Source organism: Phodopus roborovskii, unplaced genomic scaffold (genome assembly GCF_943737965.1).
Source record: "Phodopus roborovskii unplaced genomic scaffold, PHOROB, whole genome shotgun sequence".
NCBI lineage: Eukaryota > Metazoa > Chordata > Mammalia > Rodentia > Cricetidae > Phodopus > Phodopus roborovskii.
Window position 1 is genome coordinate 50,973,206 of NW_026126407.1, and position 27,290 is coordinate 51,000,495.

The 27,290-nt window shown below is 45.6% G+C and overlaps 1 protein-coding gene across 1 annotated transcript in view; it reads right to left on the reverse strand.

The window, feature by feature from the left end:
* The window catches only part of Srl (sarcalumenin), a 42,493-nt gene extending 20,093 nt beyond the window's left edge, over positions 1 to 22,400 (reverse strand). The window contains exon 1 of the mRNA XM_051181318.1: positions 22,325 to 22,400. Coding sequence (XP_051037275.1) covers positions 22,325 to 22,385 — 61 coding nt within the window. The 5' untranslated portion in view covers positions 22,386 to 22,400. The remainder of the gene's footprint in view (positions 1 to 22,324) is intronic.
* Between the last annotated feature and the right edge of the window lie 4,890 nt (positions 22,401 to 27,290).

Genomic DNA, 27,290 nt, shown 5'->3' on the forward strand with positions numbered 1-27,290 from the left:
AGCCATCAATAGTAATAAAGATGCCAGAGGAAAAGTCTTTCCTGGTTTTACTCCTTGTCAGGAGTGCACCTTGAGGTACACAGGAGTTCCAAGTCTCAGCAGTTGCCCTTGGCCCACATGTCAGCTTCTCATGGGCTGTGTCTCCAAAGTGACTGGACAAACATCAGACCCATGACACTGCTGCTATTCTCATCTTTCAAAAGACCCTCTATCTTCTGGGCAACAGGCTAACCCTTGCTTCTAGGCCTTGTCTCTGGACACTTCTGGGCTGCACACACATGTCCCAGCAGCCTCTTCTGCTGTCTTCATCTGTTTATTCATTTCACTTGTTCATTTATTTATTTATTTATTGGGTTTTTTGTTGTTGTTGTTGTTGTTTTTTGTTTTTTGTTTTTGTTTTTTGAGACAGGGTTTCTCTGTGTGGTTTTGGAGTCTGTCCTGGATCTCGCTCTGTAGACCAGGCTGGCCTCGAACTCACAGAGATCCACCTGCCTCTGCCTCCCGAGTGCTGGGACTAAAGGTGTGCGCCACCGACGCTCGGATCACTTGTTCCTTTATTGTACCTTATACTGCAGTGAACCATCCAGAGTTCCCTCTTCAGCTTCTCAGGCAGTCTTCATCAAACAATGTGGCTGACAGCTGAGTCTATACAGGGTTTCAACAGAGAAGTGTCTGCCAGAACAAGGGTTGTCTACATCCTTCCAGGACCAGGAACACTCTCCAGCCATTCTTTGGCCTTTAGCCCTTCCTCCAGATAAGGGAGACAGGGTCCCACAGAAGAAGCAGTGGAGGTTTCCTTTGACTTTGTGGCCAAGTCTCCAAAGTCAAGGCTAATCCCACCAGTACAGCTTGTCCCTAGCTGGACTCAAGCCCCCAAATGATTCATCAAGGGAACAGGACACAACAGCAAAGGCAGCAATCATAGAGAAACCATCTCAGTGACCAACACTCTAATTTCTCTAAGCAAAACTCTGAAAGTACCTGCCTTGGGGCCACAGGAATCGTTGGCAGGATCTGCTTCTAAAACCGGGTCCCTGCTGTCTCTAAATCATCCCTGTGCCAAGTCAACCTCAACCCCCCCCCCCCCCCCCCCGCTAAACCAACGACAGGAGTTATGTTTGTTTTGGAACAGGGACTTCTCTGCCCACCACTTCTCTTTTTGAAAAGAGTAAAAGTCCTCAACACATTTATTTTTAACTATAGAGTACAGAGAATTCCTATGAATTAGAGAAATTGTTATAAATCCCATGACCATTGGTAGATATATATAGGTTTTTGTGCTAGATTCCAGGAGGGTTCATCAGTGTGGATAATGTCTGTTCATTTATGTTTTGTTTGTCTGGTCAATGGGCTGGTCGTTGTTTGTTTTAAATAAGCTCCATAGCCTGGCCTGGCTTCAAACTCATTATGGAGCCAAGTATTAAACTCTTAATCCTTTTGCCTACACCTCCCAAGTGCTAGAATCACAGGCATGCATCAGTAGGCCCAGATGTTTGTTTGTTTAAAGTCAAGGTCCTGCTATATAATTCCTGCTTGTTTGGTTCTATATAACCCAGCCTGGCCTCAAATCACAAGTCTTTCTGCTTTAGCCTGAGTGATGGTGCTATGAGCATGTGCTACCACACCTAGCTTGCTCATGAATTTGGAAAAGCCAATATCTCTAAGAGAAGCACAATATTAAGTCCTGAGCTGGGAATGTAGCTCAGAGTGCTGGCCCCACAGACAAGCCCTGCGTCCAAACTCCAGAACTTCAAGAACTAAACGTGGTGTTCAGTGACTATAATCCCAGCACTTGGGAAGCAGAAACAAGAGAATCCAAAGTTTAAAGTCATTGAGTCTGAGGCCAGCCTGTGCTACGTGAGACTCTGTCTCAAAAAAAAAAAAAAAAAAAAAAAAAAAAAAAAAAAAAAAAGAATTAAGTCATGCTATCTCCTAGTGAATTGACAGAAGGGAATACTCTGTTGAAACTGTGTTTCCAGAGATCAGCACAAAAATCCTCACAACAGTCACTGGGGAGTGATGTCCTCACTCTGGAAGAACTAAGCTGGCAGGCCAGGGCAAGGAAGGAAAATGGGTAGAGTCCAAGAAAGACTGAGGCAGATGTCTGGCTACCATATCTCCCCACCTCCCAGCTTGAGGGAGCTGAATCTGTAGGGAAGGATGCTGGGGGAACTGACGGTTTAACTTTTGTGTGCCAGAAGGAGATCCCCAGTGGGAGCCAAAGGAGGGCAATTCCCTGTAGACGTCTTGGGATGGTCACTGAGGCTCAGCAGCGACAGGGGCAGCAAGACTAGTGCTGCCTCTTTCCCCACCCAAGGAGGCTGGAGAAGTCAGCTTGATTCTCCACTTAGGAACTGGGTCTTCCCAGCCTGGGCCTGAGCCAAAGCTTTCCCTGGCCTCGCCTCACAGGCTGAGAAGGCTTCTGACCCTTAAGCCAAAAGAGTAGTCTTTCTGGACTTTACTATTGCACCATTCAGCAGCAGCCTTTACACATTTACAAAACAGAGAGCATAGCACCCTGCTTTGACAAGCCCCTTCAACTACCTGCTGGAGCACAGGTGGTAGGGGGCAGTCCTGTGGACCCAGGGCAGCAACAGGATGTCCAGGAAGAGTCCCAGTGAGGGCCCAGTGTCATTAGCGTAGCAGAGACCAGCAGCCTTGACCCAAACCAGTGATTCTTCTCAATGAACGCCTACATGTATGAGTAAAGGGGTTTACTGCAAGTCTCGCTATGTCACACCGCAACTTCTATGATGAGATTTTTCCCCTTCTTGTTCCTTTTTTATCTTAATTTTATTGTTTTATTTGGGGGGGGGTTGCTGGGGCAGAGGGCAGATGTAAGGGGATGAGAAATGGGTGGGATCGGGATGAATGATGTGAAAGACACAAAGAATATAAAAAAGAAAGTTTAAAAAAAAGCATTCAACAAATGATGTGACATTTATTATTTCCTAGAAGAACAAGCTAAGTGGCTAAAATAGAACCAGCTCTGGACAAAAGGGCACAGGCTTGCCCCTCACTCTACTCCTTTAGACCCCCTGGGTCTGGGAGCTCACTCACCAGGCCAGGGAAGGTCTTTCCACTCAGGGCTTCTCTCCATCCACAAGAGCTAAGGGGGAATCCTATGAGATTTGTTGGGTCTTTGTTTGCTTGCTACCTCAACCAGGCTACCTCAAACTCAACGATCTGCCTCTCTGCCTCCCTGGTGCTGGAATTATGGGTGTGTGCCACCACCACTTGACTAAATACTGGTAGTCTCTTATAGCTCCAGCTGGTCCAGGAACATGAAGGAACTGGAGCTTTCAGCTTTCCAGAGGCCAAGAGTTCATTCTGATGAGCCTAATGGTCATTCCTATGATCACTACTCCATCAACCTCGACTCATCTAGAAACATCTGAGGCTATACAGAGTCCTCCATACATTTCAGATCTTTCCATGAAGCCAATGAAGTGAGGCAACCATGCCTACACCACCCCTAGTGCAAATCACATAAGCACACAGATCCATCATAAGAGCTATCTGAGAATGGATGGAAGTCCTTCCAAAAGCAAAACAAAGCACACAAACAAAAATCAAAACCAAAACAAACAAAAATCTAAGGGTCCTTCAAAATAATAAACCCTTCAAGAATGCTACCTACAGTCCTTGAGACCTTGGGGGGTGAGGCCTTTGCCTCAGAGACAGAGCCAGCACAATGAGAGCTCACACTTAGTAGGAGTTGTGTGAGCTGCTCAAGTAAAATCAGAGCTAATGTTTGCAGGGTTTTGAAGCACTTCATATGCCAGCCTGTGAAACCGACCATAGTCAACCAACTTCCTCAACAGCTCAGATGAGAGGAACTGCCATACCTAGAACACCAGGCAAACAGCACCCAGCAGTACCAACACTGCTACCTAGTGCCAGCAGGATAACCTTAGCAGCTCTCACTCCCAATGGCCATAAAAGCTGCCAGTTCCAATGTTTGTTCATAGTGAGTGAAGGAGGAAGGGCAAACCAAAGACAGAGGCTGGGTCAGCAATGGAATAGCTATTATGCCCTAGCCTATAGACCCTTATAGAAAAACTGCTATTCGACCAGGCATTCCACTTTCTCCCCTGAGAACATCCCCAAGATCCATGACAGGAGAGTTCCACATCTGGACCCTTACATCCATACCCCCACATCTTGATTTTTAGCTTTTTTTTTTTTTGGTATTACATTATTTATTATATAATAATAAATACATTGTTTTTTAGCTTTATGGTTATTTTTACAATAGAGATGTCTAGAACAGAAGGAAAATTATGTTAATTAGTTCAACTCGTATTTCACACATGGAGATACCAAGTCCAGGGAAGGAAAAGGGGGTGCTGAGGTCCCCCCAGAAAGCAAGTATAAGCTAGGACTGAGCACAAATTCTTCTGACCTGTCTTCACACACAGCCCCCTACCTAATAATTCTACTAACCTTTCATGCCCATGTTTCACTCTCTTTCTGAGGCTTGCCCACCCACTCCCCTATTTGTCTTCCTAAGAAGCCAGAAAAATTTAGAGCAGGTTTGAGGCACAATTTCATTTGGAGATTTTAGGAGGGATTTGGTTGCTAGCCTGAGTAAAGCCACCAACCTTCACTGTGAAGTCTTTGGAATTCCCAAGATCACAAGAAGATTGTAGATATGGTCTCTCTAGTCATTGTCAGAAGAGGTGGAAGGGAACAACCCTGATGTTGATGCTGCCTGGACAGGACAAACTCAGAGCCTACAGAGTGGTGGTTCTCAACCTTCCTAAAGCTGCGACCCTTTCATACAGTTCCTCAAGTTATCATGACCCCAACCATATTATTTTCATTGCTAGTTCATAACTGTGATTTTACTGCTCTTAGGGATCATAATGAAATATCTGTTTTCCAATCATCTTGGACAACCAACCCCTGTGAAAGTCATTCAACCCCTCAAAGGAGTTGCTCCTGTGAGTTAAGAACCTTTGCTCACTGGGAGTGGTGGTACACACCTTTAATCCCAGCACTCTGGAGGAAGACACAGGTGAATCTCTGAGTTTGAGGCCAGCCTGGTCTACAAAGTGAGTTCCAGGACAGTCAGGGCTATTATATAGGGAAATCCTATCTTGAAAACAAAACAAAACTCTGCTCTCGAGTAAATTCAACCATTATCCTGAATTCTCCTTCCAGACCCTGGAATATCATTGGCAAACAAGTCTAACATACTCAGGCCTTCTAAGGCAGACCACTCCAGAAATCTGAGATTTTCCCCTAGAGGCCTAAATCCAGAGCCTCAGACACCTAGGACAGGCACCTTGTAACATGCCCCTCAGATGCCTTCCATTAAGACTCCCTCTGTAGACTTAACCCTTCAGAAGTCAGTACAGGCAGATCAATCTGAAAACAGCTTCCTTCTCTGGTGACTTTAGGTGTCACTAAGAACCTGAACTCTGAGCACCCCACCTCACTTATTCAAATACCAGACCAGGGAGCACTTATGCCATTACATACATTTTGTTGGGCAGTCTGTGGCCACACAGAGAGCCACAGAAAGCCATATAATCCCTAGTTCCTATGGGGCTCATTCTAGAGGAGGAACCTCAAATCCAAGGGGAGGGTTAAAGCAAGTGCACATTCTACATTCCCTGACCCAGGCTGACCCTCCCTGGCCAGTGCTGGGGGCCACACCGCTGTGTTTGAAGGGCTCAACAGGCTATAACACCAGGTTATAGCACAAACCTGCCATTATGGTTCTCTCAGTCTATACTGTACCTGGGCCAAATCCCTACACCAAAGCCTCAACACAGTCTTGCATTAGTTCCTAAAGCCACCAAAACAAAGTACCACAAACTTAGCAGCTTCCAAGGGCAGAAATCCAGGGGGTGGTGATGTAACTCAGTTGGTAGCATGCTTGCTTAGAATGCATGATGTTCTGGATTTAATCTACAATGCTGCCTAAAATCAGGAGTTTTGGCACATATCTGTAATCCTGCATTCAAGGCAGAGGCAGAAGGATCAGAAATTCAAGCTCATCCTCATTCTTGGCTATATAGTGAGTTCCAGACCAGCAAGGGCTATTTGAGGCACTATCTAAACAGAGAGGAAAAGGAGAAAAGGAGGGCTGTGGAAATGGCTGTGTGATTATGAGTTCTTGCTTCTGTTCCAGACAGAACCTGAGGTCAGTTCCCAGCACCCACAATGCAGCTTACAACTGCCTACAACTATCGCACTGGGGATCTGACAGGTTCTTCTTCTTTATACACACATAGAATACAATCACACACACACACACACACACACACAAATAAAAATAAAAACAAGCCAGGAGATGGTGCTGTGCGCCTTTAATCCCAGCACTAGGAAGGCAGAGGCAGGCAGATCTCTGTGAGTTCGAGGCCAACCTGGTCTACAAAGCAAATTCTAGAACAGCTTGGGCTGTTACACAGAGAAATCCTGTCTCAAAAAACCAAAAACTTAAAAAGTAAAAATAAATCTTAAAAAAAGAAAGGAATGGAATAAAAATCCATTCTCTCACAGTTCCAAACGTCAGAGCTTGAAGCAAAGACTTCAGTTTGGCAAAGACTTTGAGCCCTATGGCTATTTTGCCTCCCTGACAATACCTGACTTACTTATATTTGTCTCTTTCAGTTTCTGTATCCATCCTCCGATAACCTTCTCCTCCTTCTCTTCCCAAAGGGACGCCACAGTGCTAGACATGGAACTCAACTTCTCCTAGGAACTCAACTTGCACAAAACAACTACTTGGGTTAGGACTTAAACGTGTCTTTTAGGGGTCACAATCTAGTTCATAATAGGTATCATGATGGCCTTTATGCCTGGAACTCGCTCCTGCTTTCCTACAGGTCCCAGGCTTACCTGTTCCCTTTTGCTAGCCATGTCTCCTACCACACCCCTCACAATGTCTCCTGGTTTGTATCACTTAAGGCCACATGGATCTCTGTCTCTGACCTCAATTCACTCAAGTCCATACTGATCTTTACTGAGTAATACAAGACCCAGCCTCTGTTCCCTGTGGTAGTGACCTGTCTCCAGGTTGACATCTCCAGGACAGGGCCCGTGCCCAATACCTCTTTAGATTTACGTCATCCATGCCTGAAGAGCTGTTTATTATTCAATCACCTTCACCCAGCCTGACTTTCTATCCAGTCTCCCAAATGCCTATCTCAGTGTCAGTCCCCATCCCAGGGCCAATTCCTGCTCATACTAAGAGGTCAGCCTTGAGGCTAATCCCCTAGGAATCCCCCCACAACCCTCAACCCTACTTCCTGAAGTACCTGTCACCTTCCCCCCCAGGGAGCTGGCAGGTGTTTAACTGAGACTTAGCAGCTATCCTTGCACTATGGACTATGAACACCTGATGAATACACAGAGAGCATGTGACAATAAGTCTCCTTTCCTGGCCAGTGTTTCTCAGGGCTATCTAAAAAAGGGCCACACAGCACACAGCCACCCCATCCCGTGCCCCTGTGTGCTCTACACAGCCGGAGCAGAGTGATGCCCCTCCTCAGTGCACCCCCTCCAGTTGTCCCTGTCTTATGCAAAGGAAGAGCGTATGCTCTACAGTGACCCAGAGGACCACACCCTCTGCCCTGCTTCATGTGACCTCACCTCTTCTCCATACCACCCTGACCACCCTGACTACTTTGTCCAGACATGGGAGACCTCATGCTCTTCTTGGGCCACCCCATCGTCCCTCCTGGCACATTGTGCTTCATGTTCCCTCTTCTGAGCGTGCTCTTCCCAGACAATTTTCTTCTGACATTGACATCTATGTGAGGCTTATTCCAGCTACCCCACGAAGATCATCTCCCACTTAACCTTGCTTTTTTTCTCTCCCTACTTTTATTTTTCTTCACTGCATCTACTGTTTTCTAATACATTGCATTATTTGTGCTGTTTCTCATTGGTTGGAATTTGATTCCTTAGCACCCAAAATAGCTGTTTGTGTGGATGAATACAAAATGGATGGATGAAAAACAGATATTCAGATGGAAAATGGGATAAATGATGGCAAAAATGAAAGACTTTTTTTTTTTAACTTGGTAGCATAATAGTTCCATAAGACAAGAGAAGTACAATTGAGCCTTGTCCTGATCCAGTACTTAATCTCTCCAGGCCTAGTTCTCATATAATTGAAGGGCCCTGGAAAAGCTGCTTTCTTACCTTACCATGTAATAACCAAGTGAACTAAATTGCTGAACAAAATCTCCTCCCCTTAAAGACCTTAGGATCTGATTAGAGGGAAAGATGAGCAATCAGGAAGCCAGAACTAGCACCCAGCATCAGTCTCCATGCCTGAGAAGGGACTGTGGACAACATAGACTCTGAGCAGTTGCTCTTGAGATGTGAGGTTATTTGGGGACAGACACCACAGGAGACACGCCAAGTGTGTGAGGGGAGCAGTGATTGTGGTTAAGAGATAGGAGACAGCGGGACAGAGCAGAGCACACAGGGGAGACCAGGAGCTCCTTGAACTAGGCCTTGTGGTCACTGATGAACATTCTGTTGTTGTTGTTGCTCTTAAAAAAAAATTGTGTGTGTGTGTGCGTGTGTGTGCGTGTGTGTGTGAGAGAGAGAGAGAGAGAAAGAGAGAGAGAGAGAGAGACAGAGAGAGAGAGACAGAGAGAGAGCATGCACATGTACTATGAGGATGTGGGCACCTGAATAGGCCAGAAAAATGTCACCAGATCCCCTGGAGCTGGAATTACAGGCAGTTGCAAGCCATCTGATGTGGGTGCTGGAACACAAATCCAGGTCCTCTGAGAAAGCAGCAAGTTTTCTTAACTACTGAGCAATCTCTTTAGTACTCACTGATGAACATTTCTGAAAAGGTCTGACATACTAGACAAAGGTTGAGAGTAATCTCTTGACCCTGCTTCTTCCAGAACCAGGATATGCCACAGTGCCCAGCTTCTAGAACTGCCTAGATGCCCAGAGTCAGACTGGGCACTCCTGCTACCCACTACAAGGAGCCCCAGCTACCCTACTCATCTAGTAGGGAACATCCGCTGCTGGGAGGTCTGTGGGAATGGGGCTCACAGGGTGATCCTTCAGAAGTTTATTCTGAGAAGCTTCTACAAAAGATCTGGAAAGGCTTCCACTTCCAACATATGCCTCACTGGACTCACTGGAGCTGAGATCAGGAGGACAGTATGCTGTGCACAGATTTCCAACTTCTGGGTCCTTGCTCTTTCTACTACTAGCCATCCAGAATGGGATCTCCCTTCCCCAGGATCTTCCACCTCTAACTTGTTCCACAGCTGAGGCATACGTAGTCACCCTCCCTCCCTACTCCCCAGCCCAGCACCCTTACAAGCTGGGCAGCTGCTCCTAGAATTCTCCGCTCCATCCAGCTGTCCAATCATTCATTTAACATGTTTCCCTTGGGTGTGTCAGCAGAGTTCCAAATTAGCCATCAGATCATCATGGGGGCCACAGGAGGAATAGGGCTAAGAAAATAGGTGCCCCTCTGCCCAGCAGAAGACTGTTGCCCAAGGGACATAAGAACTAAACATTTTGAGGTAGCAACTACTAGGCATCCTAAGGTTTACAGCTATGAAACTATAGTGGGTTGAATGGTATGCACTCAACCTATGTGTCCACCATGACATGAGAATGTGATCTTATTTTAAAATGTGATTTTTGTAGATGTAATTAGCTAAGATGAGATCATGTGAATTAGGGTGAGCCCTAAGTCCTGTGTGTTTAATATCTTTATATGATGAGGAAAAACAGAGAATGTCAGATAGGGTCAGAGGCCATGGGGGGCAGAGATGAGATTGAAGAGGTGAGGCTGGAAGCCAGGAACACCAAGGATTACTGGCAGTTACAAGAAGCTAGAAAAGGCACAGAAGCTCCCTCCACAAGGGCCTTCAGAAGTATAGCCTACCAATGCCTTGATTTTGGATTTCTAGCCTCTAGAACTGAGCAAGAATACATTTATGGGTTTGGTTTGGTTTCATGAGACAGGTTCTCACTGTAGACCAGGCTGGCCTTGAACTCACAGATATCTACCAACTTCTATCTCCTAAATGATGGGGTTAAAGATGTACACCCCCATAACCAGCCATTTATAATATTTTAAGCCATCAAGTTGGGGTGACTTGTTATGGCAACCACAGGAAAATGACATGGGAACCAACACCTAAGCCTGGCCCTCGGAAATCTGCCAAACATTCTCCCACACTAAGCCAGATGAGATTTCACTAGTCCCAAGCCCCAGTCCCACCCCCTACAGTCCCTGGCATCCACATGCTTTGAAACCCAGTTTGGGCGCCCCCTCCCAGCTACAAAGCCTGTCTGACAAGTGTTCCCCCTTCCCTGCTCTCTCTGGCTACTTATTTTTAGCCCCTGATTCCATCTACCTTATATGGTTCTCTGTTCATCTCATGAGTATGGACTACCCCCTCTCCTGGTTTGTAAGCTCTTTGAGGACAGAGAATCCCAAAGATATTAACAGCCCAAGTGGGAGTGAAATGCTGATAGATCCCTTACTTGTTCTTGTCCCATGATATCTGATGAAACTGGCAGCACATGTCACCAGTGAAAATGCTCTGATGCTGTCACAGCCTGTTAACATTAGCGTTAAAAAGCATCTAATGTCTAGTATCAAAGAACAAGTCTCACTATGTAGCCCTGGCTGTCCTGGAACTATGTAGACCAGGCTGGCCTCTAACTCACAGAGATATACCTGCCTCTGCCTCTGAGGGATGGGATTAAAGGTACGTGCCACCATGCCTGGCTCAAAGAATATTTTAAGCATCTGATAGACTTTTTTTTTTTTTGAGACAGAGTCTATGTATCCCAGCCCGGCCTCGAACTCACTGTATATCCCAGGAAAGTAGGATGACCTTGAGCTTCTGGTCCCTCTTTGTCTACCTCCCAAGTGCTGTTATTACAGGCACACACCACCATGACCATTTTAGGTAGTGCTAGGGATGAAGACCAGTTGTAATTGTTAGGCAAGTACTTCACCAACTGAACTATTTTCCCCAGTTCCCTTTTTCTTTCTTTAATCACATAGCCCCCATGTTGTCAATAGTTCAAGTATTATTATGCACAATTAGTAGTAAAGAAACAGGTACAAGATGAGTGTGGTGGCATGTGTTTATAATCCCAGCATTTAGGAGGGTAAGGAAGAAGGACTGTGAGTTCAAGACAGACAGGAGAGGCACTGTTAATGGAAAGAAGAAAGGGAGAGGAAGAGGGGGGGGGGGCAAAGGTCTGGCTTTGTCGGTCAAACTTTTACCTATTGCCATCTAGGGAAAATTCTATTGGAGTTGACTGAGAAGCCAGGTTCTAACCCAATGGCCACTTGGAGGAGGACCAGGGGCTGCCATTTGGCAGTAGCCTGCTGGAGGAGGAAAGGAAGGAGGGGACTCCCAAGCAAGCTCCAGGGCTCTCCCCTGGCTTGGTTCTGGGCTGAGCTCCCAGCACAACCCACTTCCTGTAAGCACCGAACTCCAGGCCAGGCTTTGCCTGCACCTGTTTGAACTCAGAGTGCTGTCCGGGCTCTAGAAGGATCCAAAAATATCTGAGAGAGGAGAAGGGGGTGGATCTAGTCAAAGGAAGAGCAGGCTAAGGAGACAGCATTCAAGGCCCTTCCCAACTGGCTCCAACCCATCAGTGTGGCCTGGTCTCCCCTGAACATGAGCTTCCCATTCTAGCCAGTGTGACTCTTATCCTGTTCCTGCTAGTGCAAAACTCAGAGCTTCCCCCATGCCTGCAGATAGCTCTGCTTACACAAATCATCTGCTCATTCATTAGACATTATTAAATGTCTTCAGTGATCCAAGCTCCATGCTAAGGATTAGTAGTGCAGTATGACTGTCCCCCTGGGCTGGCAGAGACTATGTTCCCAGGGCCCCAGTAGAGGCCTGAAACCACATCATGTTGAATTCTATATAGATTTTTTTTTCCTGTACATGCATACCTATAATTCATTTTAAGTTTTATCTATTTATTTATTTGCTGGTGAGAAGGATACACACATGCCATGGTATCTTTACAGGAGTTAGTTTTGTCCTTCTACCATGTGAGTTATGGGGGTGAAACTCAGGTTAGCAAGCTTGGCAGCAAATGACTTTCCTTGCTGAATCATCTCACTGGCCCCATATAGTTTACAAATTAAGTACAGTGATGGCTTGGAGATGTAGCTCACTTGATAAAATACTTGCCTTGCATGAACAAAAGCCTTGGGTTCCATCCTTGGCATCACATAAAACCAGGCGTGCTCATGCACACATATGATTCCAGCACTTGGGAGAGAGAGGCAGATGATCAGGAGTTCAAAGCCATCCTAGGATACATAGTGAACTTGAGGCCAGGCTGAGCTTCCTGAGACCCTGCCTCAAGAAGAGGAAGACGGAATGGCAGCCAGATGGCTCAGTAGGAAAGGATGTTTGCTGCCAAGCCTGGATACCCTGAGTTTGACCCCCAGAACTCTAGAAGGGGACTAACTCACACAAGTTAGCCTGACCGCTACACATGCACCAAAGCATGTATGCACATGTGTGCAAACACAGAGAGATAAATAAATTTAATAAAATTTTAAATTAGGTACAGTGAACTGAGGATCTAGTTCAGTGGCAGGGTATGTCCCAGCATGCATGAGACCCTAGGTTCAATCCCCAATACTGTAAGAGGATGGGGGCACAGTGAAAGAGTAACAGAGTAATAATAAGCTAGAACAATATACTCTATGGAAAATGAAATAGTGGTGGGTAGATCAGTGCCTTTAATCCTAACTCTGGGGAGACAGAAGCAGGTAGATCTCTGTGAGTTCCAGACCAGCTAGGCCAAATTATATAGTGAGACTCTATTTCAAAAAGAAAAAAAAGTCATTTAAAATTTATCAATTGTGGACTTTGTTATATAAAATTAAATAAAAAATACTTTATATGCATAAAAAAAATTTATCAATTGTTTATTTCTGGGATTTTCCTTGAAAGAAAAACTATAGCCAGGCATTGGTGACACACACCTTTGATCCCAGCACTGGGGAGGCAGAGGCAGGTGGATCTCTGTGAGTTTGAGGCCAGCCTGGTCTATAGAGCAAGTTCCAGGACAGGCTCCAAAGCAATACAGAGAAACTCTGTATCAAAAAAAAAAACAATCATAGAGGCAAACAACAACAAAGCCCGGCAGTGGTGGCACACACCTTTAATCTCAGCACTCGGGAGGCAGAGGCAGGTGGCTCTCTAAGTTTGAGGCCAGTCTGGTCTACAGAGTGAGTTCCAGGATGGCCAGGGAGACACAGAGAAACCCTATCTCAACATACAAACAACAACAACAAAACCTACTTATTTACTACGTAAGAGAAATAATAAAAGCCCACACTCTTGTGATGGGAGATGTCATTTTGTATGTTTCTCATACTGGTTAATAATAAAGCACTGTTGGCCAATAGGAAAGGAAGATAGGAGGGACTAGGAGAAAAGGAGGAAATAGGAAGTAGTGAGGAGGAGCCAAGATGGAGAGTCTGGAGAAAGCAGTATGCCGCCAGCTCCCCGGTAAGAGAAATACATAGATCAGCAGAAATGGGTTAATAATTAAGGCAGAGCTAGCTGATAAGAAACAAGTAACCAGGCCAACAGTATTGTATCAAATACAGAGTCTCAGCGCGTTATTTGGGGCTGGCGTGGCGGCAGGACAAGACCTGGTGGCGGCAGGCAGAAAAACCGAACTCCTTACACTCTTGCCCTCTAGAAGTTGATGTCCTAATTGTTCCTTCCTACAATTGTGGCTGACTCCCTCCTCGGAGCCGACCTTCCCAACTATCCTCTGTACTCCAACCGGAGTGTAGGCTGCAGGGGGTGTTAGTTACATTTTTTTTTTACAGTGCAAGTCATCTCTCCAAATAGAAGGTCAGCTCTTTAGGGCAGAGACACAGTCCATTTCTGCCTGTACCATGTGGCTCAGCCAGGACCTTGAAGGTCCTGAGAAGGGTCTGAAAGAGTTGAGACCCTACATCTGCCTCAGCTCTCCGAGCTCCTTGGGGTAAAATACTCCCAGTCCTTGTACTCACTCAAGTTTCCAGAGAATTCAGTCATTTTTTGCTCACACTTGTGATTATATCCTGACCAAAAGCCACCTCAGACTCCTGAACTGAAGGAAGCTTTCCAGGGAAGACTGCACCCAAATCCTGCAGGTCTCTAATGACCCTTCTCCTACAGCCAAAGGCCAGACATAGCCCACACTCACACAGTAGTAGCATACTCCAAACTGAGGGGGGAAGCAAGAACTTTCAAGGAGGTTGTGCAAAGAAGAGCCTGGGGAAGGATCAGAAAGAGAAAAGCCCTTTCTTATTCCCTACAACCCTTCCAGAGAGCCAGGATTCCCACCCTTACTAAGATAGTGTCCCATAAAATACTTCTGGCCTCATTGATGGCCACCCTGCTGAACCCCTCACAACACCATCTCAGGAAAGGCAGACTTCCAGAATGTCTCCCACTGGCATCAATGTCTTCTTGGTGTCCTCAGAATCTGGCTGTGGGCTTACTCACCCCAGGGCAACTGAAAGCAGCCCTCCCTCCATACTAGCCAAGGAAGAACTGGAGTGAAGAGCCTACTTACTATAAAGCACTGGTGTGAATGGTTGAGCTCTCAGCCCTATTATTCTGATTAAATTCTACTTATTATCTAATTATATTCAGGTTATGAATCAAATTAATACATTATTACTTGTATTTCTGGTTTAATTCTGACACCTGAACTCTGATTCTTCGTGCAACTTTTCTATCTTGCAATTGAACAGCTCAGGAATGGCTGCTCTAGGAGGGAGGGTGAATATGTAAGTTGACAAGTGATAGGCATGTCCCCTGAGGTGGAAGGGACCTAGAATCTTGACTGTAAGTAAAGCAATCTTCAGGAGTGGAAAAGAAAGAGGCAGAAACCAGCTCGATTAAGACTCCTCACCAGGTGTTGTGGTATATGCCTTTAATCCTAGCACTCAGAAAATAGAGGCAGGAAGCTCTCTGAGTTCGAGGTTAGCCTGGTCTACAGAGTGAGTTCCAGGACAGCCAGAGCTACACAGGGAAACCCTGTCAGACAAGTGGGGAAGAGGAAGTTTCCTCAATCCTACAGAAACACAACAATCAGGCCTACAGGAACGATACCAGTTTCCAACACTCAGATGAATCTGACAGTCCTATTTGTTACCTAAAGTATGCTTGTCACCTTCTCCTGCTGAGCACAGCAGGCTGGGATGCACCCAGGGGGCTGAGATCTCTGGAGCACTAAACAAATCCAAAGCCCAGTTACAGTTGAGCTGATGGTGGCTCGGATTCTCCCTCAGCAGCAGGTGAAGAAGGCCCACTCCACAGCTCAGCACTTTTGCACACAGAACTCATGGACTGTCTGTTGCCTCTGTATTGTGATTAAGAGTTCCACAGGCCTTGCTCACCAAAGCGGGAGGAAATGCCACCTTGGAGATGCTAAAATTGGAACCCTCTAAAACAAAGAGTGATCACAGACATGACAATCCAAGCTGTTGAGTCCTGGTCTTCCACTGACGTGAGTGGAGCTTTTCCTGACTGCACCATGTTAGGTAGTGGAAGCGAAGGACAGAATGGTTGCTGACAGAGAAGCGAGACCCCACAGAGTGACAGGGGCCCTGCAGCATGGGTTCATCCTGAAGACAGGCAGCTGAAGCCATATGCCTTTCTGAGAAGGTAGGTGAGGAAAGGGCTGGGATTCTGAGGAGCCCAGGCTCTCCGAGCAGAATAAAGGACTCAAGACTTACCCATCCATGTGTTCCACTTGCTCACCACCCCCCACTTGTCCATGAGAAGAATATGGGCCTCATAGCCAAGACAAAACCAATGGGGAGACCTGAGCCTAGGTGTCTGTCTTCATCCCACGATGAAGAGTAGTAAGATCATCATCTAGGTAACTGGGGCCATGTTTTCACTTCAAACAAACAATGAGTCCAGATGGGACCAGGACACAGTGCTTTACCCACAGTAGATTCAATGGCATTTATCAAGTGCACACCCTGGGTGATGGAGTCTGAGGCAAGTTTGTTTTCCACTGAAGTCACTCTGACTGAAGGTGGCAGGCCCCTCCACAGTCACTCTGATGAAAATGCTGGTTTATTACTTCACCTCCTGCCTCCTCTTCCAGGCATCTCACAGTTCTCCCTCAACAGTGGTGACTAGCTTGGCTTCAACTCCAACTCAGAATAACTACACAGAGCTCTTGGAAGATTTGTCTGGCTCCCCATTCTATGACCTTCCATATCTTCTAGAGCAGTGGTTCTCAAGTGGCCCCTTTGCAAACCTACATCTCCAATATTTATGTTACAATTCATGACAGTAACAAAATTACAGTTATAGAGTAGCAATGAAATAATTTTATGGTTGGGGGTGCAGCACTGGGAAGGTTCAGAACCACCGTTCTAGAGAAGTCCCCAGTGTAGGGCAGGATCCCACAGGCATACTTCCTAGTTCAGCTCCTTGGATAACATGGGTCACTGAGGCTGATTATAACTCATGATATCTGTTCAAGGTCTCTCCAATGCTTCTCATCAAAGCCACAGTACTCTCAAGCCTTTTGTGCCCTCCTTGAGTATTCTGATGTCTTAGACACCCCATTTGCCATCTCCTTGTTGTCCTTTCTGTTTTTAGAAGTCAGGGTCTCATGTAGTCCAGCCTGTCTCTGACTCACTCTGTAGCCAGAATGACCCTGAACTCCTAATTCTCTCACCTTCACTCCCCAAGTGCTGGCATTGCAGTGTTTGCCACCATTCCCACGATTATGTGGAGCAGGGAATCGAACCCAGACCCTTATGCATGCTAGGCAATCACTCTCCTAACTGAACCACAACCCCAGTCCTTCCCTGTGCTCCCCAACCTTTTCCTTTCCACAGGATCCTTCCCTACTGGCTCTGAAACATGCTCATTGTGAAAGTTCCTCATGTCTGCGATGCCTTCTGGCCCCAAATTCCATTACTGTCGTTTATCCCCCTACTTAATCTTTCAGTCCCCACATCTAAATATGTTGCCCCTGTGGTGTGATCACTAACTACTCCTAAAGCCCTCATAATCTGCTGGTGACCTCGGTTGTTAAAATCAACACTTCATCATCCCCTACGTCTCTGTGACATATAATCCCCTTGACTGCCCCTTTCTCTAGGAGATATCCTTTCCCTTGGCCATCAGGCCACTCTCTCCCTTGTATTTCTTCCCATCTTTCTGAAATCCATTTATTTATTATCCTCTTCCTCAATTACAGTGCCCTTCAAAGATTAATCCCGTCTTATTTTCTCCCTCTGCAATAGCTCCCCCATTCCCAGCCTCGCTGCTGCTCTTTAACTACATGAATTGTATCTCTACATTTCTAGGCCTGATTTTCATATAGCCCTAGACTCCAGTCCCATATTTCCTCTGGTTTTTTTTTTTTTTTTTGTGTGTGTGTGTGTGTGTGTGTGTGTGTGTAATACAGAAACCCTCTATCTAGCCTAGGATGACCTTGAACTCATGATCTTCCTACCTCTGTCTCCCAAGTACTGGGAATATGGGCATGTGTCAACATATCCAGTCTAACCTCATCTTTCTAACCACTTTTAAGATTTATTTATTATGTATACAGTGTTCTGTCTGCATGTATCCCTGCAGTCCAGAAGAGAGCACAAGATCTCATTCCAGATGGTTGTGAGCCACCATGTGGTTGCTGGGAATTGAACTCAGGTTCTCTGGAAGAGCAGCCAGTGCTCTTAACCTTTGAGCCATCTCTCCAGCCCCTTCTAACCACTTTTAATCCTCATTCAGATGTCCTATGGTCTGTGGCACTCAAATGACCCAAATTGAACTTTGTGGCCTGGAACTCACTAGGAAGAGCCACCTGCCACTGTCTCCCGAGTGCTAGAATTAAAGTCATATATCGCCACACTCGGCCAAACTGAATATTTAGGCTGTGTTCTCTCTTACAAAGTGATGCCTTTTCCTGCAGTTCCTCCAGTGACCTAAAGGAAGCCTGTCAGGGCTTCCTGCAGCCTGTTCAGGTTGAGAAGTCTGGCTTTTTTGAACCCTAACTCTGTTAGGGCTGCCTCTTCTTCCTAGTCACAAGTCTGCAGGATCAATGCTCTCTAACATTCCAGATGTGGCTGAAAGGCAGTTTCCCTCAACCGTACCCCTTCCGATCAACATTACCAGGTCCATTTTCCCAAGTCCTCTATGGTTACCAATGGGCGTGGTCAGTGCCACAGAAGGAGACAAAGTGAATATCCCACTACATACCCCTGTCCACAGAATGAACTTCCTCCTCAGCCACCATGCAAGGCCATCCACACTTCACTGCATGAAGGTGGCTCACCCTCTTCCCTTTACATACATTCCCTTTCTGCTATCTCCTCATGTTTGAACCCTGCTTTCCTTAAGATCCAGCTTCATCTTCCTTAATCTAAAAAGAAAATAAAATACTCCTCGGGGTCAGCAAATGGCTCAGCAGGTGATGGTGCTTGCTGCCAAGCCTGATGACCTTAATTAGATAGCCACCCAAAAATTGTCCTTTGACCTCTAACATTCATGCTGTGGCACATGCATGCCCCCCCTAATTAATAAGTGTAAATATCATTTATTTCATTAAAAAAAAAGATATTCCTCAATTCACTCACCTCAATAACCCTACCTCAGCTTCTTACGTTCTCAACTCTCCATTATGACAGGGGAACAGTGTCTTATCAGCCCAGGATACCTGTGAAGAGGAAGCTGTCTTCTCTCTTCCTTCTAGACCAAAGGCATGCCAAAATGTCTCCCAAATTCCTCCAGTTATCATACTTTAAAGAACAGCAGGCAAGCCAGGTGTTAGTAGCACATGGCCTTTAATCCCAGCACTTGGGAGGCAGAGGGAAGCAGATGTCTGTGAGTTTGAGGCCAGCCTGGTCTAAAAAGCTAGTTCCAAGACAGGCTCCAAAACTGGAGCAACATTACACAACAGGCTTAGACTTGGCTTAGAAGCAGAGAATGTTCCCATTCCCACAGTAACAGACCCTGTTCTGTATGTCACAGTCTCCCAGCTGTACCTTCATTCCAACCAGATGCATAGCACCCAGCCTCATCACTCTCTCAGGCCAAGCTGGCAGCAAAAGCAGCCATCTTATCTTCCTTTGTGTTCACAGGAGTTGAGTTCTTCTCAGTCTACACTCACAAGCAGGCACCAAATGGCCAGCTGGTTGCAACTGGCCTTCTCTTCACCTCCCTCAGGAGATAAGTGAGCAAAAGCACAGGAAAAGAAGAGAGAGGCCTGAATCCTGGTTCCAGCTCACCATGAACTAGCTGTCTCATATATGGGACAAGATCGGAATTTCTCGAACTACAGCTCTCGTGGCACTAGGAAAGGTGTCACTGTTTCAAAAAGATGCATCCATAAGCATATCCTGGCATAGCACTTCACAGACTCCATATGGAAAATGGGAAGACAAGATACACTTGGGCTTGTCCAGTTTTTACAAGCTAAGATCAGGAGACATCACTTTGGGAGCTAGAAAGACCTCTGAGGTCAACTCTCTCTCCAAGAAACCTGAATTCACTCCTCTTAAAGCCTCCCAGTAGAAGACAGTAGCAGGTGAACTTCCCTGTGAAAGAGTCAGAAAGGAAGTTTCCTAGCAGGGCATTGGTGGTGCACGCCTTTAGTTCCAGCACTCAGGAGGCAGAGGCAGACAGATCTCTGTGAGTTTGAAGTTAGCCTGGTCTGGTCTACAAGAGTGAGTTCCAGAACAGATTCCAAAGCCACAGAGAAACCCTGTCTTGAAAAACCAAAAAGAAAAGGGAGGGAGAAGAGAGGGAAGAAAGAAGGAAGGAAGTTTCCTTCTGGATATGCCAGCCTTATAGGAGTGTCAGCCTCAAGGAGTGACATGGACACATTGCCCTAGGCCTATAGACAGGAAACCCCAGCATACACCAACCCCTTACCATTGGGATGGTGGGGGGGGGGGACAGAGAAGAGTCAAAGTTCTTCAAACCAGGGCTGAGATGTATATGGGGATGGAGAATGAATGGACACAAAACCCCCAAATCCCTGATAAGGAACAGGAATCAGCCTTTAGCAATCCACACCAATGGCTCCATCCCTAACAAATGCTTTCTTAGCATCACCCCCTGCCCAACCCTCCAGGGAGTCAAAGGCTCCAAAGCAACATTCTCAGGAACTTCCTGGTGGCCTCATCCCCTGCCCCTTCTCACATCCACCCATAGGAGCTGACAGAGGAAGCAGGCAGGGCAGGAACACAGTTCCCCAGTGGAGTGCTGACAGTATTGATGCATGTGCCTCTGTCACTGATTGAAAACGCCCCTTCACTTCTCTGGGCTCTCCTCTCCTTCACTGTCCAAGAAAACATTGATTAAATCATCTTTAGGGTTGATGAAACCTCTATCCCTACCAGGTGCATAGACCATGGAAAGCCCTTGAGTAATTATAAAGAACTCAGGGCAGCAGGACAAGGGTGGACCAGAGGTATCTGATGACAGAAGCCCATGGCTGTACCAAGTCCTGGTGTAGGTACTTGTGATGGGTGGCTAGAGAAACAGGGATGCTGGGTCTCCTAATAGGAAGAAGAGGCAACGGGGCTTCAGAGTCAACCACCCAGTTTAGAGGAAACATGGGAGTAATAGGGGGACGGGGAAAACAGTGTTCCAGGATTCCTACCCTTGGAAATGGTGATAGGGCTAGAGAAGACATCTGCTTCTTCCAGCCCCAGGGCAGAGCAAAATGACAGGAGGAAGAGTGGAGAGAGAAGTTCAGGCACAAAGACATGATCTGACTAGGATGGCAAATTCTGGGGGGAAATCCATCACTAGGAAAGATTGCTATTGTAAGGGGGTGGGGAAACAATCTGATGTCCTGTAACCTCCCACTAAGTTCAAGCAGCAGCCACCTTACAGTATACAGTCTACATCTGGGCAGAGTAGTGGCCACTGAGCTGGAAGGAGCAGGCAGGAGAGTCTGCACACTAACGGACAGGTTCATACTGCTGGGTGCAGGAAAGTAACAGCCTGGAGAAGACTTCACACAAAGCACACGCCTCTTTTCCCCACAGCAAGAGCTCTGAGCAGAGCTTTTGGAATATTCTGGATATCCAGTTCCCTCTATATGAAGAGAAAATAAAAGATGTCCCTAAAAGGACAGAAATTCCTGGGACTCTGCTGTGTGGAAGCTTCAAGGTGGCAGCTGGGGCTGGACCCAGCAGAGGAGGGGCGGGGAAGGGGAGAGGGTGGCAGTGGCTTTGAGCTCAGGATCCAATTACAGGGCTGTTTCCATACTTAGCCACCTGACAGCCGCTTGGAACACTCACCACTCCAGCCACCACAGCCCCGCAGACCAAATTAACTCAAGGGCAGACAAGGGCAGGGCCCAGGAGCAAGCTCAATGGCCCAAGGCCCCCCGTCTTATCTCTTGTACCCCCAAAGAATGGCTTTTGTTCCTCCTGATGCTTGTTCTCTCACTAGGCCTCTGTAGCTCCACAGTCTCATGGGACAGAACCTTAAAGATCTGAGACCAGACCTGCAAACCTCACTATCTCATGTGCAAAGATTAAGTGCTGGTACAGGAGACAAACTGGGGTGTCCTAGATCCCTAGGGGGAACCTTAGAGCACCTCCCCCAGAAAATCTCCAAAGGGAAGCCAGCCTTGGGAGTCTTAAGAACAAGAGAGGTGGCAAAATGATCGGGTGTCCCCTCCACAGCCTATAAATAATCCCCATGCTGCAACCCAAGCCACCGCCTCTGTCACACAAAGTGCTGAGGTATCAAAGGAAAGCCACGGTGCAGAGCAGAGCCCCCTTCTCGATGGAAGACCCTGCCCCTCATGGGAGGTTTCCTCTGTTCCTCTCTGCATTCTGTCAAATGGCTTCCAACACAATCACCAATTCTCAACTTTATGTTCAATTCTACCCTATCCTGACTCCAATTCCGTCCCACTGTTCATAAAATGATTCCCAGATTTGCCTAAGTGTTTCACTCTGTCCAAGGACATGCAAACCTAAATCACTAGCTAGAACACAGTCCTATCTCCCACCAAGGGGGTAACTCAGAACATCCAGGTGGAAGATCCCTCTAGCTTGACTTTGAGGGTCCTCTTTCCAGCATGTTCCAACCAGACTCCTTTCTCTCAACCTGGCCCAGACCTCAGAGCCATCTGCTCTCATTTCTACTTAGAACCCCTCACAGGCCCCCAGTTCTCTCTAGCACCTCATCCTCTGTCCCAAGCCCTTGTGAGAAGGACAGTGATACCAATAAGAAGCAAAGTTCTGCCATCAGCCCAGCCCCTTATGCCAATAAAAACTTGGGGACATCAGGGTCCCCACAGGAGCCATTTGTGCAGGGGGGCATACCTGCTTGTCCTGAAAGCAGCAGCGAGGCCAGGCAGCAGCAGAGCAGGAGCAGCGCCCTCATGGTGACTGCCAAGAGAGCCCAGCTGCTCCTCATCTCTATTTATATGGTGGGTGCAGGCTGCCACAGCAGGCAGTGGAGGGCGGGGAGAAGGGTCACACAGTCACTAGGGCAACTGGGCAAACATGATGAGGAAGAAGCCCAGACCCCCAGGGCTACTGCATGTGTTGCCCTAGCCTCAAGCACTGGAAGCCAGAGCCCAGAACTGGCCTCTCCCCACAAGCCCTGAATCGTTTGGTTCTGGGAAGGGGCTAAGGGATAAATGAGATGGCCCTTGGGCTGAGGGCCAGGAGTTGGGAACTTGAGTCTTCCTAGAATATTTGCTGCCTTGACCTAAAGTCTCAGACACGTCCGAGACATGGAACTCCCTCCAAATGAAGGAACTATCAGTCCAATCGAAACCAATGCTATTTGATAGTCACTGATTGGCAATCTAGCAAATAGAAAAACCCTCGGCATCTCACCTTTGAGGTCTATGACTACAAGCCTATCCTTCCTGGCCCCTGCACAGAGAATGCTGAGCAGAGGGGGGAAAGGGGACTCAGAGAAGCGCCTGAGGGATGTGATGTCAGTTGGAGGTGGAAGGACAAATCCATTTCCAGTGGGCAGGAGCTTCAGACTGTTCAGTCACCTCTGCAAAGGGCTGTTTGATTCAGTCTTCCTCTGGGTTTGCGGTGGCCCTGAAAGCCAGTTGTAGGAAGCTGAGAGACAACAGATGCTGGCTTGTGTGTCTAGGGGAACAGTGTCACCAGGAAAGGAGGAGGTAGCAACCAGCCATGGAGTAAGTGAACTAAAAGTAAACTAGACATCTGTTATGTGCTAGGGATTTTACATCTCTCAAAGTTTGTTTTATTGTACTGGAAATTGAACACAGGCCTTAGACCATGCCAGAACACTCTACCAGAGAGCCATATTCCTATCCCTTGTGTTTTACATTTTTTATAAGCTCTGTAGACCAGGCTGATCTCAACTCAAGGATCTGCCTCCCGAATTCTGGGATCAAAGGTGTGTACCACCACACCTAGTACATTATACCTATTTAAAGGGTACAAATGATTTAAATTTGACCTATGTCTGCAATGTCATATATACCAGGACAATTAAGATAATGAACAGATTTCTTCTCTCACAGTCTGGAAACCTTTAATGTCCTTACTGTAAATATAGGTTAGTTTGCATTGTAAATGAAGTCAATGCTCTATATTTGTTTCATTCACTTAGCAGAATTATTTTGGAATTTATTTACATTGTATTAACAGCTCATTCATTTTTATCAATGAGTAATTTCCCATTGTATGAATATACTATAGTTGGTTATTACAACCTTGCCGATAGACATGTGGGTTGTTTCCAAGATTAGACTATTAAAAATAAAGCTGTTATAAATATTTATATGCATATCACTATACAGATAGAAGCTTTCTCTTGGGTAACTGCCTAGGAGTAAAATAGTTGGGTTATATGATATCTGTTTAAACTTTTCCCAAGGTTATTTACTATTTTATGTTCCCAAAAGTGCACTAGAATTTCAGCCCTTTCCCAGCCTAACACTTGATTGGTTGGTGTCCTGGAAATGGAACTCAAAACCTTCCATGTGCTAGCCAGAAACTCCATCACTGAGCCATGCCTTAGCCCATTACCTTTAGTCATTCTTTAAATTACAGGTATAGCTCACTGCAAGGTTTCTTCCTTCCTTCCTTCCTTTCTTCCTTCCTTCCTTCCTTTCATTCTTTTTCTGGAGACAGTGTTTTTGTTTTTTTTTTAGAGCCTGTTCTGGAACTTGCTCTGCAGACCAGGCTGGCCTCAAACTCACAGAGATTCTCCTGACTCTGCCTCCCAAGTGCTGGGATCAAAGGCATGTGCCACCAACCCCCAGCTAAGGTTTCTGTTTTTAAACAATTATTTTTAGTGTGTGCATGAATGAGCACCTGATGGTGTGTGTATGTGTGTGTGTGTGTGTGTGCACGCACACACACACTCTCTCACACATGCCATGATGTACACAGCGCTCAGAAGACAGTTCTTGGGAATTGCACTCAGGTCAACAGGCTAGGCAGCAAATGCCTTTACCTGCTGGGCCATCTCACTTCATTGCAGTTTTAACTTGTATCTCCCTAATAACAAATAATGTTAATGTTTTCACTTACTTACTACCTATTTCCTTAGTTGTTTTTTTTTTTTTTTTAATGAAAGGCTTGTTTGAATTCTTTGTTCACTTATTATGAGATCTTTTGCTCAGTTTTGGTCCATATATGCTGCATACAAACCCTTTATCAAATATAAGCTTGTAAATATTCTTTCCTAGACTTAAATGTCCTTCAAGAAACAGAAGTTAGCTGGGCAATGGTGGTGCATTCCTTTAATTCCAGCTCGGGAAGCAGAGGCAGGTGGATCTCAATGAGTTCAAGGCTGAAGCAAGTACCAGGACAGCCAGGACTGTTACACAGAAAAACCTTGTCTTGAAAAACAAAAACAGAACAAACAAACAAAAAAACAAAAAGTTCTCAGACTAGGTGTGGTGGCATACCCCTTAAATCCCAGCACTCAGGAGACAGAGGCAGGTGGATTTCTCTGAGTTTGAGGCCAGCTGGTTTACAAAAAAAATTCAAGGACAGCTAGGGCTACAAAGAAAAACCCTGTCTCCAAAAAACAAAAACAAGAACAAGAACAAAAAACAAAAATGAAAACCAAAAAAAAACAGTTCTTTTAAAATCACATGGGACTAGAAATAATTTAATATGTTCAAGATACATTAAATGCACAATTGTGATTGACTACAAATTGGTATTTAGTTATGTCTTGTAGGATATAAATCTACCCCTGTAATGGAATATTAAGCTAATACACAACAGCAAGTGGAACCCATCTTTTAGAGTCAGAGAGCTATGAGAACTCACCTTTCAACATTGTCAGTAAGTCACTGCACAATTATAAATGAAGCTAGTTCATCTGCACAACGATATTGTGCATTTCAGGTGAGCCCACTAATTTTTTATGTATTCTTTAATTTTAATGGGAATTATAATGAATCTATAACTCAACTTGAAGGAAACTAACCAAGTTACTAGCTGTGGTGGTGGATTTAGTTTCCACTTGGCTAGACCATGGTGTCAGTTGCTTGGTCTCACACTAATCTGATGTTACTAGGAAGGTATTTTTAACATTTGAAGTAAAGATCTTGGGTTGGGAGAGCGGTAGAGTATTGGCTTAGCATGCTGAAAGACCTTGGCTTAATCTCTACGACTGATTTTAAAAAGAGAGGGACTGTGATGAAAAGAAATCGTCTTCTTTAATATGAACATGCCTCATTCGAGAGCCAGCTAATGGCCTGAGAAAGAATTATGACTTACCACTGGCTTCAGACTCAAAACCATGATATTTACTCTAGCCAGAAATTTTCATCTGCAACTTATTTTTCTTTAACTTAGGACTGCATGTGTGTGTATATGTGTGCATGTATGTGTGTGCTACATGGGCATGTATGCAACATGGGGGTTACCAAAAGACCAGAAGAAGGCATTGGAATTACAGGAGGTTGTGAACCAATTCTAAGGGTGGGTGATAGGAGCCAAACTCACAGCCTCTGGGAAAGCAGCAAGCATTCCTAATCACTAGGCCATCTCCACAGCCTCCATGTTCTCTTTCTAAACCAAGTCTCACAGTCATGTACTCAGCTGAGGAATCACTGCAGGAGAGGACAGTTGGTCACAGTAAAGAAAAATGCCTTCTCTGTGCTCAGTGTCTTGCCCATCGTGGGAAGCAGGCACATCCTTTCTGTTAATCCCAAAGGCAGGAAGAGAAAGACCACTGACCCAAATCATCACAGCCAAATTAAAGCAAGCAATTAATGAAAGCAAGCTTTTTTATTCATATACGTGATCTTCCCCCTAAGGTAGGGTTTGAGGTCAGTACTGGATGTAAGAAAGACAAGGCTTTTATAGCTCAGGAGTAGAAGGGTTTCCAAATGGGGGATTTGGTGGGAAAAATAGGCCAGGTTATAAGAGCAGGACAAACAAGTTAGTCCTAACAACATCCTGAAACAAAGACATGGTTGCAAGGTAGACATAACAAGGTGGTCATGAGTGGTCACATAACCTTTTGAAACAAAGGTAGGTTTGCAAGATGGTTATAAACAAGTTTTTTAAACAAAGACATGATTGTCTTTCCTGCAACAGGCAATACAGACCATTTGTAGTTAAGTTCACATGCGGGGCATAGCTCAATCCTTGAGAAACAGAGGTTTGATCATAAACAGGAATTGACCTAGTTTTTCTTTACTATAAAATGGCTTTTAAGCCTAAGATGAAGGCAGAACAGTTTTTCACTTACCATTATACAAGTTCAAGGGTCAGGGAAGTCAAGCAACTGGTTCATAGTATACAATCAAGAACAGTGTTGTATGACTTTGACCCCAGCTGTCTTACACCTGTGACTTCTTTCATCAACCAAAGTATACACCATTTGGGGAAAAAAAAGATTACATCATCATCAAAAAGGAGTTGAGGGATATGGAAAATACAGCAAAGACTCAAGTGTCAATGAAAGCCCCAAGAATTGAAATCTAAGTGAGAAAAGCAAGTTACAGTAAGCTCAGCCCTTCTTAGATGGAAAGATATTGTTTGGAGTATCACACAGATAATTGCACACCATGTTCAAAGCAGCATGGTTCACAACAGCCAAAGCTGGAAACAATCCAGCTATCTCTTAGAAAATGAACAGATAAGCAAAATGTAGTTTTGCATACAATGAGATATTACCTAACCACACTAAGAAATGAAACTAACATATGCTTCAACATGTGTCAACTTTTAAGTAAATGTTATACTGAGTAAAACAAGGATAGTGTGTTATTTTGCCAAGAAAATCATGGACCACAGAAATTTACTGTCTCATAATTCTGGAGGCTGG